Here is a 15,604-nt window from a genome sequence, read left to right as displayed (position 1 = left end):
TAACTGCTTCAGGGCAACACATTTTCCTCGTTGTCGGAATTCCTTCACGACGCAAAGCGATTCATGTTGAAAAACCGCTATATACTTGACCAAGCGCCCCTTCAGGTTTATTGTGCAGGCCTTATATTTGCACCCCAAGCGGCAATAATCCGCACACAGTTCCAGGAAGAGCTTCCTACTTGGATATGCCAATTACCGAAAGTTGAGAAACAATGGGGTGCGCTTATCCAGATTCTCGAAGGACACTCGGATTGGATCCAATCGATCGCCTTCTCACCTGACGGTCGGCTATTAGCGTCGGGCTCCCACGACAAGACAGTGCGACTCTGGGACCCAGTGACAGGCATGCTCATCCTGACACTTAAAGGCCATTTGGACAGGGTCAACTCAGTAGCCTTTTCGCCTGATAGTCAGCTATTAGCGTCAGGCTCTGTTGACTCGACAGTACGACTCTGGGATTCGGTGACGGGCGCGCTCATCCACACGCTTGAACGTCATTCACACTCACATTCACATTCGATTATTTCGGTAGCCTTCTCGTTTAGCGGGATACTGGCGGCAGCCTCCTACGACACAGTGCAGCTCTGGGATTCCACGACAGGCGCATACATCCACTCGCTTGACGGCCATTTGGACAGGGTCAACTCAGTAGCCTTCTCGCATGATGGTCAGCTATTAGCGTCTGGCTCTGTTGACTCGACAGTACGGCTCTGGGATTCGGTGACGGGCGCGCTTATCCGCACGCTTGAATGTCATTCACATTCACATTCACATTCGGTTAATTCAGTAGCCTTCTCGCATAGCGGGATACTGGCTACAGCCTCCTACGAGACAGTACAGCTCTGGGATTCCACGACAGGCACATGCATTTACACGCTTGAAGGCCATTCGGACTCGGTCAACTCAGTAGCCTTCTCGCATGATAGTCAGCTTTTAGCATCTGGCTCTGTTGACTCGACAGTACGTATCTGGAACTCGTTGACAGGCGAGCTCACTCAGGCGCTTGAAGTCAATTCAAGTTGGGTCTACTCAGTGGCATTCTCCCCTATAGGTCTACTGGCATCGAGCTCTAATGATAGCACAGTGTGGCTTTGGGACCCGGCGACATACGCGCTCACTCAGATGCTCAAGGGTCACTCAGATAGGGCTGAATTGATAGAATTCTCACCTGATGGTCGGCTATTAGCATCGGGCTCCCACGACAAGACAGTGCGACTCTGGGATCCAGTGACAGGCATGCTCATCCTGACACTTAAAGGCCATTCGGACTGGGTCAACTTAGTAGCCTTCTCGCCTGATAGTCAGCTATTAGCGTCTGGCTCTGTTGACTCGACAGTGCGGCTCTGGGATCTGGCGACAGGCGCGCTCATCCACACGCTGGAAGCCGGATCATCTGGAACTCACTCATTGGTCTTCTCGCCTGACGGGTTACTGTCATCGGATTTTGACGAGACAGTGCGGCTCTGGAACCCGGTGACAGGCGCGGTCATGAGAACTCTCAAAGCTAAAGAACCAGTCTCCGAGCTGACATTTTACCATGATAGACACCTTTGCAGTGTTCTGGATATAGAATGCAGGTGTAGCATTTCTACATTTCATACGAGTCCAGCAAACCTAAGTATATGTGTTGATGATGAATGGATAACATTGAATGATGAAAGGGTACTTTGGCTTCCGGTTGAGTTTCGGCCCTACTGTGTCGCAGTCAATGGCAATATACTTGCTCTCGGACACAAATCGGGACGGGTTTCCTTTCTTCGGTTTCGTGTATAGATATTGACCTATGACTTCAATTCTTTCTCCTTAGTTTTCTACATGACAGGTATTTCTTGTGGGGGGGCATGATGACTTATACATGTATGGCTTTTGGAACATCACATTTAATCTCTCTTGTGAGGCTCCTTTGCAATATGTATGTTGCCTCTGTCTTCTGGGAGCCGGTCGCGGGCTCTGCAACAGCTCACCAGAATTTGCCGGCGCTCGGACGTTACTTTACTAATTGTAACTATCGCTTGGAGTATTCCGCATTCTCTCAACGAAATTCAATCAAATCTCATCAGAATGGGGGGACCCGGTAATCCTCCCAGACACCATGATCTGCATCAATATTTAAAGTCGAATGTAGAGGCTGGTGAACGGCAGAAATCGCCGGGAGTTGGGACATTGGGATCCATCATCCCACTGATCAAGAGATTCAATTTGTTGAATACCATACTAATCATGGTTGATGAGAGGGCTGAGTTCAGGCTTCTGAGTTTTGCTATAACGACTGTGGTATTGTTAGGGACTTTTAATTGAGGTCTACGAAGTTGGCTGCCCAAAGGTGCTGCTTTTTGCTCGCAAACAACAGAACATTATTGAAAAAGTAGATGCCTTCAACGATGTCCGTCAATTTGATGTGGCCACATCACAGAAAGACCAATAGCGGTGCTAGACTAGAAACTGAACACCAACCGTATGTAGTTATTCATAGGTTCAGACTTCGTACATTATAAAGACAATGACCTCGGCCTCACTAACATGTATCCCAAGGAACATTAACCTGCATCCCAAATTCAGTCACAATCTTAACAAGCAAACCAGATAAGAAATGTTCAAGAAGCCCATTCAATCCAAGAGCCCCAGGTCCACCTCTAAGCTCAACCATTTTAACCGCACCTTCCAGATGATGTTTAAACATCGCCGTATCTCGAACAAACAGCTATTCCTAGTCAGCCCAGAACCACTAGCGAGGGATAATCCTACCTCGTCAAAAGCCAGCATAATAGCCTGTGCCACAGTAGAATCACTAAACACCGTCTCAACTGAAAGTGCACATCTCAGTGACTGTAGACATTGGAGTTTATACGAGAAACCCAGTTGAGTAAAATACTCCTGCTGTTCCGGACAACTCATTGCCAAATGTCGACATGATAAAAGAAACATGATGTTCAAAAGAGACGTTTCACTACGCGCATGGGGGACCCATGTGCCTACCATACGCTCGAAGAAGGAGAGAGGTGGCTCATCACAGCGCATTAGTGGTATGATGTTCGTCACATCTAAAACATAGACTTAGAATTGTGAAAAAGGTGACGTCGGTGTGCTTCATACATACAATGATCGAATAGCATCTCTTCAATGGGTTGTAAAGTCTTTGCATAGCTCATAAATGGATCCCTCCTACTGGCTGATAGTAGTGTGACGATCTCGGGCGTAGACACAGCCCCATTGAGTAGTCTGGTGCCTGTAACGTCCTGCTGGGCTTGGATCTGGCCATTTTCGTCGCCCCTTTTCTGGGTTTGATATTGTAAAGTTCGCTGGCGTCTTTCTTTGGCGTGTGTTGCTCGAGCGACGTGTGAGCGAGCGGCCTTTAGTTGTGCTGTGTGTGCTTCTGTGCCGGGGGCAAAATTTATGATGTATTGTAGTTTCTGTGGTGCCATAAGGTATGAATGTATTCTTGCTGTTCGCCTCGAATGTAGGCCAAGTGTCAAAGGTAGGACTGGAATCTATCTAAGTTGTAGACACCCGCAGTGGTCTAACCGGAAGGAGTTAGTCAGCTGCTTAATGGTTCGATTTGGCGTTGGCCAAGGCTTGTGCCTTCCCGAATAGGAAAGGCTCTTAATGCCCTGCAAGAGAAGTGTTTGACAATCGATTGGTGAGTGTGAGTGATAGATTCCAGATTCGTAATCATCTAATCCATGTATCTATCATTTTTATCTTTCGGGAATAGCGGTGGTATCTCCGATGCCGGTCGAGAATTGGCGGCCGAATATTTCCATATCCAACTTCCCCGCACTCCGTTACCGCACTTACTCTTATCTCCGCACTTGTATTGAACGATAAAATAAAGAAACCCGACGGAGGTTAGAGATTGGTACTATCTGACTTGATTCTGTGCCCAATGCGGGGATATTGACTAAACAGAAATGACACAAAAGTCTCGAATTTTGTTGGTTGGTTGTGGAGGAGTTGGTACCATCGCTGCCCTGAACCTTCAGAGCGGGAACAAGGCCGAGGTCTCCTGTGTTCTGAGATCAAACTTTGAGATCGTGAACAAGCAAGGTTTCATAATTGAGTCGTGTGAGCATGGCAACCTTGCAGGGTGGCGGCCAAGTCAGAGTCAGAGCCCCCCCAATCCCTTGTCAACCTTCTCTGCTAATCAATATTCCGAATAGTCCTGAACAAGGTTCCAGACATATCCAATTTGGATGATGCGCTATTCGACTACATCGTGTGCTGCACAAAAAACACTCCCGATATCAACCCTATTGGCCAGATTATCGCCCCAGCAGTTTCACCCAACCACACTGTCATTGTTCTCATTCAAAACGGACTCAATATCGAAAAGCCGCTGATAGCTCAGTTCCCCCAGAACATGATTCTATCAGGCGTTAGTCGCATTGACGCTCACGAGGTTAGAAAAGGTGTGATCGAGCAGAAGCAACGAGATCTGCTTTACATTGGACCTTTCCCTTCCCAGCCTCACGATCCAGAATTACTCCGCAGGACTGCCTTACATTTTGTCGATATCTATACCGCTGCGGGGAGAACCACCTGTCTCTTTAAGCCTGATGTTGGATATGATCGCTGGGCGAAATTGATCTACAACGCGACACTCAATCCCGTCTCTGCCCTGGTAGATCTAAACACCGGGGAGCTTCAGATGACCAGCGTTATTACAACCCTGGTTATTCCAGCCATGAATGAAGTCATGAAGGTGGCGGAGGCTGCGGGTCACAGGCTACCGGATGGGATTATAGAGGAGACTATTCGCAGTAATCCTATCGAGAAGATGATCACACCTAGTATGCAGGTTGACACTCAGATAGTAAGCCAAACCTCTCTATTTCCTGTTTTGAAATGATTCTAAAATCAATGTAGCGCTCATACATTGAGCATGAAAATCTGCTTGGGGAGGTTTATCGCGAGGCTCAGAGACTCGGTGTGAATGTTCCGATCCTCTCTACGTTGTATTCTTTATGTGTTGCTGTTCAGTGGAGAACCAAGAAGAACAAGGGTCTTATAGATTTGAAGAACTATTAATTTCTTTTGTTGCATTATCCTATGATGTTTTTTTTCTATCTCACTATCTAAGGGAGAAGCTAAACCACCTTCAGCTTCGCCCAGGCTTGTAACTTCCCAAACGGGAAGATTTCATGGTCCTGTAGAAGTACTCCCAATCCATCAGCTTTTACGGAATTTGACCTCAAAACTAAAAGAATGAATTTGTCAGCCGTATTAAAGGGACTAAGTAGCCAAGACCTGTACTTTCCTACTCCAGGAACGCTAGTGACTTAGATGGAAAAGTATGCGAGATTTCACGCCAAAAAAATGTATCGTCGGATTTATGATAGACTCAGCTCATGCCTATAAGTATTCACTTCTAACCTTCCTAAATACTTTCCAACATCTTGAACATAAGTTAGTTCCAGAATGAACGGAACTGTCCTTATTACCGGAGCTAACGGCTCTTTAGCCCTTGGCTTCGCCCAGTCATTCCTATCCCTCTACCCAGAGCATACACTCATCGCGACGGTCAGAAACCCATCGCCAGAAAAAGATCCCAATACTGCCAGGCTCATCCAACTTGTTTCCAATTACCCGAATGCCAACGTCCACATCGAAGCCCTAGATCTTAGTAGCCTATCGAACGTCCGCTCTTTCGCAGAAAAACTCTCTACTCGCATCCGCATCAGGGAGCTCCCACGTCTGACAGCTCTAATATGCAATGCCGCATCAATTTCCCTAGGGAGTGGACAGAAATTCACATCCGATGGCTATGAAACGACCTTCCAAGTCAGCCACCTCTCGCACTACCTTCTGGTCTTAAGACTTCTCGAGAGCATGGATGTTCACTCGGGACGGATTGTTATGCTTGGATCAATTACTCACTATCCCGAGAAACCAAATCCTCTATACTCGCTCAAAACACGCATTCCGGATGATATCGAAGAGCTTGTCAAGCCAGGTCCTGATCCTCCGTCTCTGATTTATGATAGGGGATTTCAGAGGTATGGGATAGCTAAGCTTTCAAACGTGACGTTTGCGAACGATCTAAACAAAAGACTGAAGAAGGTAGATTCCTCTCTTATCTATTAGTTATTTGAAAATACAAGCCATCGACTAATTTTTCGACAGGACCCGAAACTATCAAATGTATCCGTGATGTCTATGGATCCGGGTGGACTTCCTTCGTCGAGGGGGCAAGTGGAGCAAAAGAGATCCGTGAGATTCATTTTCGCGGTTATCAGCTTTCTCATGCCGGTGCTTAAGCACTTGACTACTGATTTCCGGACAACGGAGGATTCGGGACGAGACCTTGTCGCCGTTAGTCTTGATCCGATGTTCCATGGTAAGGGTGGGTATTTTGTTGGGCAGATACAGGGGAGTCCTGCGGCTGTTAGTGAAGACTTGGAATCTCAAAAGAGGTTATGGGATGCGTGCTGGAGATGGGCTAGGCTTCATGATGAGGAAACAATACTTCGAGATTGCTTCTAGACTCTGACGAAGCAGTCATCGTCCTCACATACATGAATGCGCTATTGATGAGATTACAAGGATAAGGCTTGGGTAAACAATCTTGGTTTAAAATATTCAGTGAATCGAAACATAGTGTCCATGGCATTGAAAGGCCAGCTTCTAAACAAATCCACTGTAGAAAATGACAAGCTAGCTTCTGGGCGGCGATAACATAATTCTGATAATAAATTACATGAGCAAAGTGAGGGATGTTGAAAGGCACGAAAAAGCGAAGACCTCCATTTTAAGCAAATTGACCGATAAGATGCTGTGAAGAACCACGTTTTCCGGAGTAATAGAGGTGTAAATAGGTATTTTGAGTCTAGTGCTCACAAAGACCAAAAGAATAATTCTCAAACGCCTCATTCTGCCTTCCAGAGTTCACACTTCTCTCCTTCATAAGCTCCAATCGAAACTTCTTCGCCTCATCCATACTCATCAGCTGCTGAAGGATACCCTCGTCACAAATCATATTCCGCAATTCAGGGGGAACTTTCTGCGAAAGCATCCCTTGGGTCAGATCATACTTCTCCTTACCCCAATCCTCTTGCTGCGGAGGAACATTCGCCGTTGAAATGATCCGTAGATGGGGATCAACCAAAAACAATGCAAGGATCTTACGATGACCAGGTTTTGACTTATCAGCCAATGAGAATGGAGTCACGCGGTGCTGGACTACATTTGGGAAGGTAAGAAGCCGACCTTGGCGACAAACGACGCTTCCCAGGTGCTGTGTAACCCGTTGGTCATGAAAGGAACTGCTGTTCAAATCGGGATCAAGTCCGTAGATATCTTGGAGAAATCTGCGATCACTTTGAGGATAGTGGAAGTCGAAGCCGTCGAAGACGCCTGCCTCTATGCGTTGTCGGAAAGAAAGCGTACTTTCTGTGATGTTCTCACTGTCATAGTAGTAAATAGCGGTTGCGCAGATACGTTCGTTCTGTACAGTGATCAATGAGTCAAGAAGAAGACACAGAATAAGAGGCAGTATTTAGATGAAATCAACTCACCAATTGACCTTCAATATGCCAGGATCCTCCTTCGTACTCGGGCGACTCAGGCGACAGCTCGATATTGGCCAACTTCACAATTACCTGAAGTCCAGTCTTGCCAAAAACATCGTAAATCTGGATTTTCTCGTCGGGCTTGCTCTTGAATTCTGCAGGCTCCGGCTTTAAAATGGGCATGACATCCTGCCAGGAACCCATTCTGTTCCAGAAATCGCCCTTATCCTCGTCAAACCCTTGCTCAGGCTTTGGATCTGGGTGATTACCCTCATCATATTCAACAGAGGTGTATTCGATTCGGTGAGAATGAATTCCCTGATTATTCAAGCTCCTATTCCACAATGGTATAGCGCGTGTAATGACTTTCTCAATGATACCATACAAGTCACGATGGCGCGTAGGATGCAGATTGTTGATGTAGGAAGAAATTCGGCATTCGGGCTCTGGCTCTGTGGAGCTCAGTTTCACGTCACATGGAAGCCATTGAAACTTGCGACTGTAGAAATCATCGTCTGGGAATCTCCAGCCATCCTTTTTCTCCATTGATGGAACTGGAATAACTTCTCCCTGTCCTGTGGCACCAAGACAATCATCAAGACCAATTAACTCGTTACGTAGAATTCGGGTATGCCCGTATACGAGCGGGAAAAGTGACGGATGCACTAGATCCAGGACCTTTTGATCGGACCCAGGATGATAATCTTTCTGATCGTCTGGAACATTCTCCAGAGGAGCAACTGCGTCCGCTAGGGCTTTTCGTAAATCTTCTGAGATTGCAGTGTCTGACTTGATGACGCCGATGTCAAACACATTGATGCATCCGTCAGTTTCGAATAGTTTGGCTTTCCATTGTAGCTCCTTGATGATGTAGTCCATCATTCTTGGAGAAATATCCTCGCCCCCTTGGGCTATTTCCTCGCACCATTTGGAGGTTATTTGCGCATTGAAAACCTGGCATGATTATCAGTGTTGGTCACTAGGAGAGAATGGATACGACCTACCTTTTGATCCCACTCCGGCTTGTCTGTAATGGTGTTCATCAAACGCATCATTAAGATCTCTCTGTGGACCTTGAGGGATCTAATGTAATTAGATTACTGTATGCTCTAATGCTCATGTAAGTTGCATTCTTACGCGTCAGGATAATGTAATGCATGTGAGCAAAGTGGGAGGTCATGGTAAATTTGCTGTGGATCATATTAGTGTTTACCATCCTTGTTTGTTCCATAGGGGAAGAACCATACATGTGGTAGATAGTTGACCGGCAATGTGAAGCCGGGCAACCCAGACTGTTCTGGAGCGGGCAATTGTGGTCCGAACATTTCTGCAATATGATTTCTAATATTTCACGATGGAAGGTAAGAAACAGGGTACTTTATAGTCTCGCCTCTGGCTCCGCCTAGACCTAGGGACCGCGCTAAAACTTGGCGCCCGAGGCTACCGGAGTGGCTGCCTAAGGTCCAACTAGACACTTGGAAAGATTTCGGAAGAAATGGCTAAGACCAATTATCCTACTGATCACCGTACTCAGCCTATCAGAAACATACTCCGCTTACCCTATACGTGGTGGCAGCCTCTTGTTTCCAGCCAACGTACGATGGCGCTATGGATAGACTCCTTAGTAGATTCTACTGCTTGGAGGGGATGGCTTACGCTGCTTTCGATAACAATGACATCTACCAACCTCATTTGCCTAATCTATGGCACCCGACTCCCTCGTATGCCCTTACACCTGGCCGTGAATGGCCGTCATCTGTGATCTGCTCGTCTCCCGACCCTGAGCCAATATTTAGTAAGTGTTCATCACCGTTACACAACCCGCAATCTGATCAACTGGGTTTTATGCGAGAAGGCGAGGTGGAGGACGGAGGAACACTCGGGGGGCAACGGTTAGATTATGTTCATTAACAGATAGAGTGGAGGGTAAAATGAATAATCGTCTGGTGGCAAAGGACAAGGAACAAGACTTGGCTCTGCCACCTAGTTCTTACTGGGAGCGGATAAAGGATACGGCTGGAAATTTTCCTGCGGAGAAAGATTGCCGGGAAACGTTCACCCCTTCCAGATTTGGCCCCGGTAGGAACAATATCTTCTGCGATCTACCTCCCTGTGTGTCCTTCAAAGCATGTAGGAAGTCTCTAGCAAGAATAGTTGAGGTATTCTGCCTCGCACTGGGGCCAAAGGCTGTTCCAAAGCCGATATCTTCCATAGATTCCCGAATCCTTGTATGCACATGACACGCAACTCCAACCTCTCGAAACCTCTGTTGTAGCCATTCAACTTTTGGATTCAACTGTGGAAGAATACATTTGCTGTAGGTCTCAATATGGACCGTGGCAATCTTAGAGAACCTCCTTGAGATGGCTATCTCCGCCAAGTCATCCAGGAAGTCCCGAAAGTCCTGCCAATACATGTCCAGGAACAATGTTTCCAGTGACAAGGGAATCACATCACTTATCTTTCGTGCGAGTGAGCCTTGTTCATTGAGTCCCACGAGATTAATTAGCCTGAGACGGAGAATCTTCAAGGCAGAAAAATCGACAAATGACCCCATCCAGTCATCATCATTATCGCCGTCTAACCCGTATTCGTCGTGCCCGACCCAGATAGCCTCCAGATTGGATTTGTGCAGTGAGAGTGAATTGTAGAGTTTGTGGGGCTGGAAACCAGCGTATGGTGCATGGTGCATGATCCGGAAGGACTTTAGCGTTTTGCAGGCCCGAATCCATTCTCGCATTCCCTCCGCGGCATTGGTTTCCGAGAGGTCAATATCCGTTACGTTTGAGCATCGAGGTGGGAGGCTAACATCCTTGAGAATCTAAGTAGAGTCAGGAATCTCAGAAGGGTCGGGCTCGAAATCCTCCTCTTTAGCATTCTCCGCGATTTTCCACCAACAAACTTTGCGCACAGATGGAAAGAAGAACGGATGCACTCGATATGAGGCGATGGCATTTTCCGTATCATACCAACATATATTAACTTCTTCAACATGAGGGAAACAAGCGCCTCCATTTATGGCAGCATCTTTGAGCATTAAGCTAACATGAGGGGAACGGAACGGCCATTTTAACCCAATTTTCCGTAGACCGGTCAATCGGGGAATGAGCAATGCCAGCCAGGCATCGTCAAAAAACCCCTCGAGATCCTGTAGCCATTTCGATTTCTCTTCTTCGGGATATTCGGTTGCTTCATCAACCAATTGCCGAATAAGATCACCGTCAAAATTAGGTCTTCCGATGGTTTTTTCGGGTTCCCGGTTGGTCTCCCAGTCTTGGTAGGTTTCCCAGCCAGCAAGTGCTAGAGACTGGACATAGCCAGCTAATTCCGGGTTCCGGGCCACAGTGTAGAGAAAAGTCTGGCTGAATTCGCGTTTTTTATTCCGAGGGTCACGTTCGTGTAGAGTTTTCGTTGAAACACGCTGTGCATTCGATGCGAGGTGGATATCAGGTTGCGTGTGTCCTTCTGATGGAGGTCACTTCCGATCATATGGAGCAATTCGGGCGGGCAATCAATGATAGACATTTTGATTGCGATATGTACTCAAGTTTTCATCCGCGGTATAATGCAGATTTATGAACCCATCGTGATGGTCGTGTGGAGGTCGACTGGGCGGCTCTTGGCGTAAGCGGACGCGGGGCCTAATCAACCTAGATCTGGATGCCTAGTTTTTGTCCAAGATCACACAGAACACTAACTTCAGCATTAAAGGGTAGAATGAAATAAATTGGAGAGTAAAAAAAAAAAGAAAAGAGAAAATTGCAAAAAGACAAAAAAAAAAAGGATGACTCGGAAATACTGTAGGAGAAGCTTTGACGCTACCGAATAGTCGCAGGTTAGACTGAATCCTGGCAATAGCGCGTTCGCTGCAGCCTGCAGCTGCCGCTATTTCCGATCTACCTAGTTCATCGCTGCTAATCATATCATGAATCAACACGAAAGTAGACTTTGCTAGGTCGGGAACCATGGTTCGTTGCACCGCCAGTGGAAGAACCAACGAAGAAACCCAGGTGAGGACTGGGGAAGTTGACGTGAGGCACTCAGGCTGCAGCTTCTTGTCCTACAGGTAATGCAGATTGTCCACACTAATACCATAATCCGGTAATCTACGGTACATAGAGTATTTGGACCAGAAGAAAGCAACAAGATCCGTATTCAAAGATAGGAGGAATTTAAGACTTGTTGTCAACCCCTCCATTAAGTACCCTAGTTCATATCTGTTTAATCTAGAACAATCCCATAAGCTGAGAAAGTTGAAATGTTTACTTGCGGTCAAAGGACTGACTCGGACTTTCGGGCGTTGGCTTTCCTGTGTGCTTGCACTGCGGCCTTATTTTCACCGTCTCCCTAGGCACCAAATCCGACACAATAAATACTGGCTATCAAGCACTCTAAGTATAGTGTGGACCAATGGCGGACTTCGAGGATATCTAGCCTTTTCGCGCTTCCCGGAACTTTCTTCAGAGATATGACTAATTATAGGGTTTCTAAACGAGGATGACCTATATAAAAGTGTACCGCGTGCATGTGGATTTATATTTTATACGGACTGTGAATAATGATATAGTGTACATATATTAATCTTAGGCCACCTAATATCCTATAATTATCCTAATCCTTGTACTGTGGCTTTGCAGAGATGCGTTTTGCTCCTATTTATATTTATCCTATTTATATAAAGAGGTGCACATGTGAATAATAAAGCCTATCAGGCGTCTGACATAATTATCATAGGTATAATTAACCCATTTGAAGACATTACACACCTAAATTAGGAATTTCATATCGATTATGAGGATGGAGGTAGCTCAGCCAGGTAATTTACCTAGCACGCATCGAACTCGGTACAGGGTAGCTCTGTAATAGTCGACTTTGAGATATTGATAGAGACTTTTCTCGACAGTCTCAAGCACTCCATCAGATACCTTGGTGATTATTACGAGAAAGATTACCCTATACGCTAGTCGAGAAATGGTGGGAAGACGGGTCTATTCGGAATTCTTCAGCGATGCACCTATTCAACTTATTAACCACTCCGATGACAAGAGGCTCAAGGCCACCTTAGATTTGTCGAACAATACAAAATAAAAGCCATGTCTGCATATGGGATCTTCGCAGCTTCTTCCGCAGAAAGTCATTAATATTTGCTAATTTAGATATATAATCTTATTAAGGCGATTTTCCACCCTTCCATCAGCGAAGAAGGGTAGACTTTGGAACCACGAATTCACGGGCAGTTTCGGAGATATTAGGGGTCGCTTGGTCTTGTAGCGCGCCTAGAGCCCTCTGGATATTGAATTCTTCGCCGTTTGTGCTTTTGGTCATATCGGGGAGTGGTGGATAAGAAAAAAGGTAGCGGATGGGAATTCAGGGGGTCTGGTCCATGTGGGTGGTGGATCCGAGCAAAGCGAGGGTCCGTAATAAATGGTAATTTATGAACGGGACTGGTTAGTTTCCAACTTGAAAAGAATTCAAAACGAACAAAGAGAAATATCTCCAAGCAATCAAGTTCATGAAACTTGAACACAGCTTCGGTTCACATTTGATTCACCTGAGCAAGGCAGAGATTTCAAGAATGAGGACATTGAAACCCTCACCAATCGATGGCTATAAGAAATGGTAATTTTTGTAACAGCCGGTTATTAGCATTGCAAAAAATATGATCCTATGGAATAAAACGCAGGAATGAAGGTACCCCTGTTTAGTCCACCTAAATAGGTTCGGAGAGTATGTGTAGAGGCGAAGCGGGCTCAACAAATCTGGCTAGCGTGCGGACCGGATCGCTCGGGGCGTGACGTGTCGGCGATGTGGCGCCCATGCGGCCCCGTCCGTGCGCTTTCCCTGGCCAGGGCAGACAGCTTCCCGAATACTCTGCTAATAACATGATGAATAGGACAGGGGAGGAGATAATGTAGCGGGGTCAGCGTTTCCCCATTGGAGTTCAACCCTATTATCTAACTCCAGACCCATACTACTTTGCCACTCATTCGTGATGTTGAGGTGCTCTCAAATAAATTGATGAATTCAATAGTGGTATTATTGAATTAAAGCATTGAAAATTATCGCGTGGACACTGAACCCATTGTTCGTGGTAACTTGCCACTATTCTATTCCAGGCCAGTAATAATAGGTGCAACGAAGAGACTTTACCCAGGCCAATAAGGACGACTGAACTATGCATGACAGCTACCGTGGTATTTCCGCAATCTCCGGCTCCTAGATCCGACCCTAGTGAAGTGCACCGGGACAGAATCAGAGGATCTAGCGGCAGGCCTTTGTTACTAATCGAGAGCCTAGCTGGTATCACTACATACTATATGTACAGACGATGGCCTTTGTTGATTGGTTCCAGCATACCTACCCCTGCCGGATAACAGTTCTTTCATATGTGCCCCTTCCCTCCTTCCAGCAGCACACAACCCTCCTGATCTCAATAACATCCTCTGAGAACATACCCCATCCATCCATCCATCATGGCTACTACCTCCCGGATCTGGCTTATCACTGGCACCTCGTCCGGACTTGGCCTAGAGTTAGCTAAAGTGGCCGCCCAGCGCGGGGATCGCGTGTTAGCCGCCACACGTAGTCCGCATAAATTAGCCAAGCTCGAGTCGTCCAACCCTAACATCAAGGCTGTCTACCTAGACCACAACGAGCCCCCAGCCCAGATCCAGGTCGCGGTCAAGACTATCCTAGATGTCTATGGCACGGTCGACATTGTCGTCAACAATGCCGCCTACGTGCAGACAGGCATGCTTGAAGAGACCACCTCAGAAGAGACTCAGCGTCAGTTCCAGGCTAATACCTTTGGCCCGCTGAACCTTTACCGCGCCCTACTGCCACACCTACGCGCCAAAGGGTCGGGCACTTTGGTTACCATCGGCTCTATGGCCGCCTGGTACCCTATGGCTGGCTGCAATCTCTATAACGCCTCTAAGGCCGCCCTGCGCTGGCTCGTACTTGGGCTGGCGGGTGAAATCTCCCAGTTCGGTATCCGCCACTGTTTAGTCGAACCGGGCTTCTTCCGCACCGAGTTACTGAATCCGACAGCCAATATTACTATGACTGCCAAGTCCTCGCGTCTATCGGCATACCAGGAGTTGAATGACACCACAGACTCCAACTTCGCCGCCTTCAACGGCGCCCAGCTGGGTAATCCCATGAAGGCTGCGCAAGTTATCTACGACGTCGCCACCTCCACGGGAGTCGCCGAGGGGAAAACCCTACCTAGTCTCTTGCCGTTAGGAAGTGATGCCAGCGAGGAGATTGCCAAGGCCGCATCTGAGACCTTAGCAGCGATTGAGGAATGGCGGGAGATTAGTTCCTTGACGGACTTTCCCAAAGGTTCGTAATTATATACCTGGTGTCACAGGCCAGGTCGCTATATTATTGTGTGTTAGCTGGCCTATGCCGCCGTATCGTTGCCGATTCTTATTAACTATATACTTTCTTTTATTGTCTACTGTCCATTGGCCACCTCACCGGCATACCATATATACTTAATTCGTCTATGCCTACCAGTCCTTTCCTAGTCGTTCCACGAGTCTACTCTATCCAAAAGCACACGCTATATTATATCCTGCCGGAGTAACAGAGTGGTAACTTATCACTAGTGATCGCGTGGCATCGCTGGAGACCACAGTTCTTTTGTTTTTCTTATGAAATGCTGGGACAACATGACGAACTCCGCAGGAGAAGAATTACCACCTTTCCTATCTCGGACTGATGATTCAACGAGTGCTTCGATCCTATGACTAATTATTAGCTAGCGATAGTTATGACAAAGTAAATTCCCTAATTTTACACTTCTCGATAGCGACAATAGTAGCTGGAGTTAAAACGGCTTCAAGTGTTATCTCCGAGCTAATCTGTACAGCAGACTTGACTCGGCCTGACTTCTATCCGACTCTGCAGACCTTGATTCGACTCAAAAGGACATCTGTCGAGGGTGGCTGCCATACGATGCACATTCAGTTCATCGGCCAAGAGTTCCTCCATTCTAACCATATGTAGCAATTTCAGTCAGCCAAAATTGCTCTTATGATGCAAGCATTCAGCCAGGTCTGGAGACTTGATTTGAATATAAATCATTCCTAGGA

At 46.7% G+C, this 15,604-nt stretch overlaps 7 protein-coding genes across 7 annotated transcripts; 4 read left to right on the top strand and 3 right to left on the bottom strand.

Annotated features, from left to right (window-relative positions):
• Positions 1-63: 63 nt before the first annotated feature.
• N7520_009860 (WD40 repeat domain-containing protein) lies at positions 64-1,773 on the top strand (the record flags this gene model as incomplete). The annotated part of the gene is made up of 1 exon (XM_057143794.1): positions 64-1,773. One exon carries the CDS (start codon positions 64-66, stop codon positions 1,771-1,773), a length of 1,710 nt encoding a protein of 569 aa, XP_056993082.1.
• Positions 1,774-3,007: 1,234 nt separating this feature from the next.
• N7520_009859 (uncharacterized protein) lies at positions 3,008-3,422 on the bottom strand (the record flags this gene model as incomplete). Its single annotated transcript, XM_057143793.1, has 2 exons — positions 3,008-3,041; positions 3,094-3,422. 2 exons carry the CDS (start codon positions 3,420-3,422, stop codon positions 3,008-3,010), a joined length of 363 nt encoding a protein of 120 aa, XP_056993081.1.
• A 486-nt stretch (positions 3,423-3,908) lies between these two features.
• On the top strand, positions 3,909-5,025 carry N7520_009858 (ketopantoate reductase family protein; the record flags this gene model as incomplete). The annotated part of the gene is made up of 3 exons (XM_057143792.1): positions 3,909-4,101; positions 4,158-4,810; positions 4,864-5,025. The coding sequence occupies 3 exons, from the start codon at positions 3,909-3,911 to the stop codon at positions 5,023-5,025; spliced, it is 1,008 nt and encodes a 335-aa protein (XP_056993080.1).
• A 390-nt stretch (positions 5,026-5,415) lies between these two features.
• N7520_009857 (uncharacterized protein) lies at positions 5,416-6,480 on the top strand (the record flags this gene model as incomplete). Its single annotated transcript, XM_057143791.1, has 2 exons — positions 5,416-6,057; positions 6,121-6,480. The coding sequence occupies 2 exons, from the start codon at positions 5,416-5,418 to the stop codon at positions 6,478-6,480; spliced, it is 1,002 nt and encodes a 333-aa protein (XP_056993079.1).
• Positions 6,481-6,823: 343 nt separating this feature from the next.
• On the bottom strand, positions 6,824-8,830 carry N7520_009856 (DUF4246 domain-containing protein; the record flags this gene model as incomplete). The annotated part of the gene is made up of 5 exons (XM_057143790.1): positions 6,824-7,441; positions 7,512-8,459; positions 8,510-8,588; positions 8,643-8,695; positions 8,753-8,830. The coding sequence occupies 5 exons, from the start codon at positions 8,828-8,830 to the stop codon at positions 6,824-6,826; spliced, it is 1,776 nt and encodes a 591-aa protein (XP_056993078.1).
• Positions 8,831-9,495: 665 nt separating this feature from the next.
• N7520_009855 (uncharacterized protein) lies at positions 9,496-11,030 on the bottom strand (the record flags this gene model as incomplete). The annotated part of the gene is made up of 3 exons (XM_057143789.1): positions 9,496-10,326; positions 10,408-10,867; positions 10,924-11,030. 3 exons carry the CDS (start codon positions 11,028-11,030, stop codon positions 9,496-9,498), a joined length of 1,398 nt encoding a protein of 465 aa, XP_056993077.1.
• A 2,948-nt stretch (positions 11,031-13,978) lies between these two features.
• Positions 13,979-14,857, top strand: N7520_009854 (SDR family oxidoreductase; the record flags this gene model as incomplete). Its single annotated transcript, XM_057143788.1, has 1 exon — positions 13,979-14,857. One exon carries the CDS (start codon positions 13,979-13,981, stop codon positions 14,855-14,857), a length of 879 nt encoding a protein of 292 aa, XP_056993076.1.
• Between the last annotated feature and the right edge of the window lie 747 nt (positions 14,858-15,604).

The sequence above is a fragment of the Penicillium odoratum genome (assembly GCF_028828045.1).
Source record: "Penicillium odoratum strain IBT 22623 chromosome Unknown utg000006l_segment0_segment0, whole genome shotgun sequence".
NCBI lineage: Eukaryota > Fungi > Ascomycota > Eurotiomycetes > Eurotiales > Aspergillaceae > Penicillium > Penicillium odoratum.
Note: the sequence above shows the minus strand (reverse complement) of the source record. Positions and strands in the feature narration are given on the sequence as shown.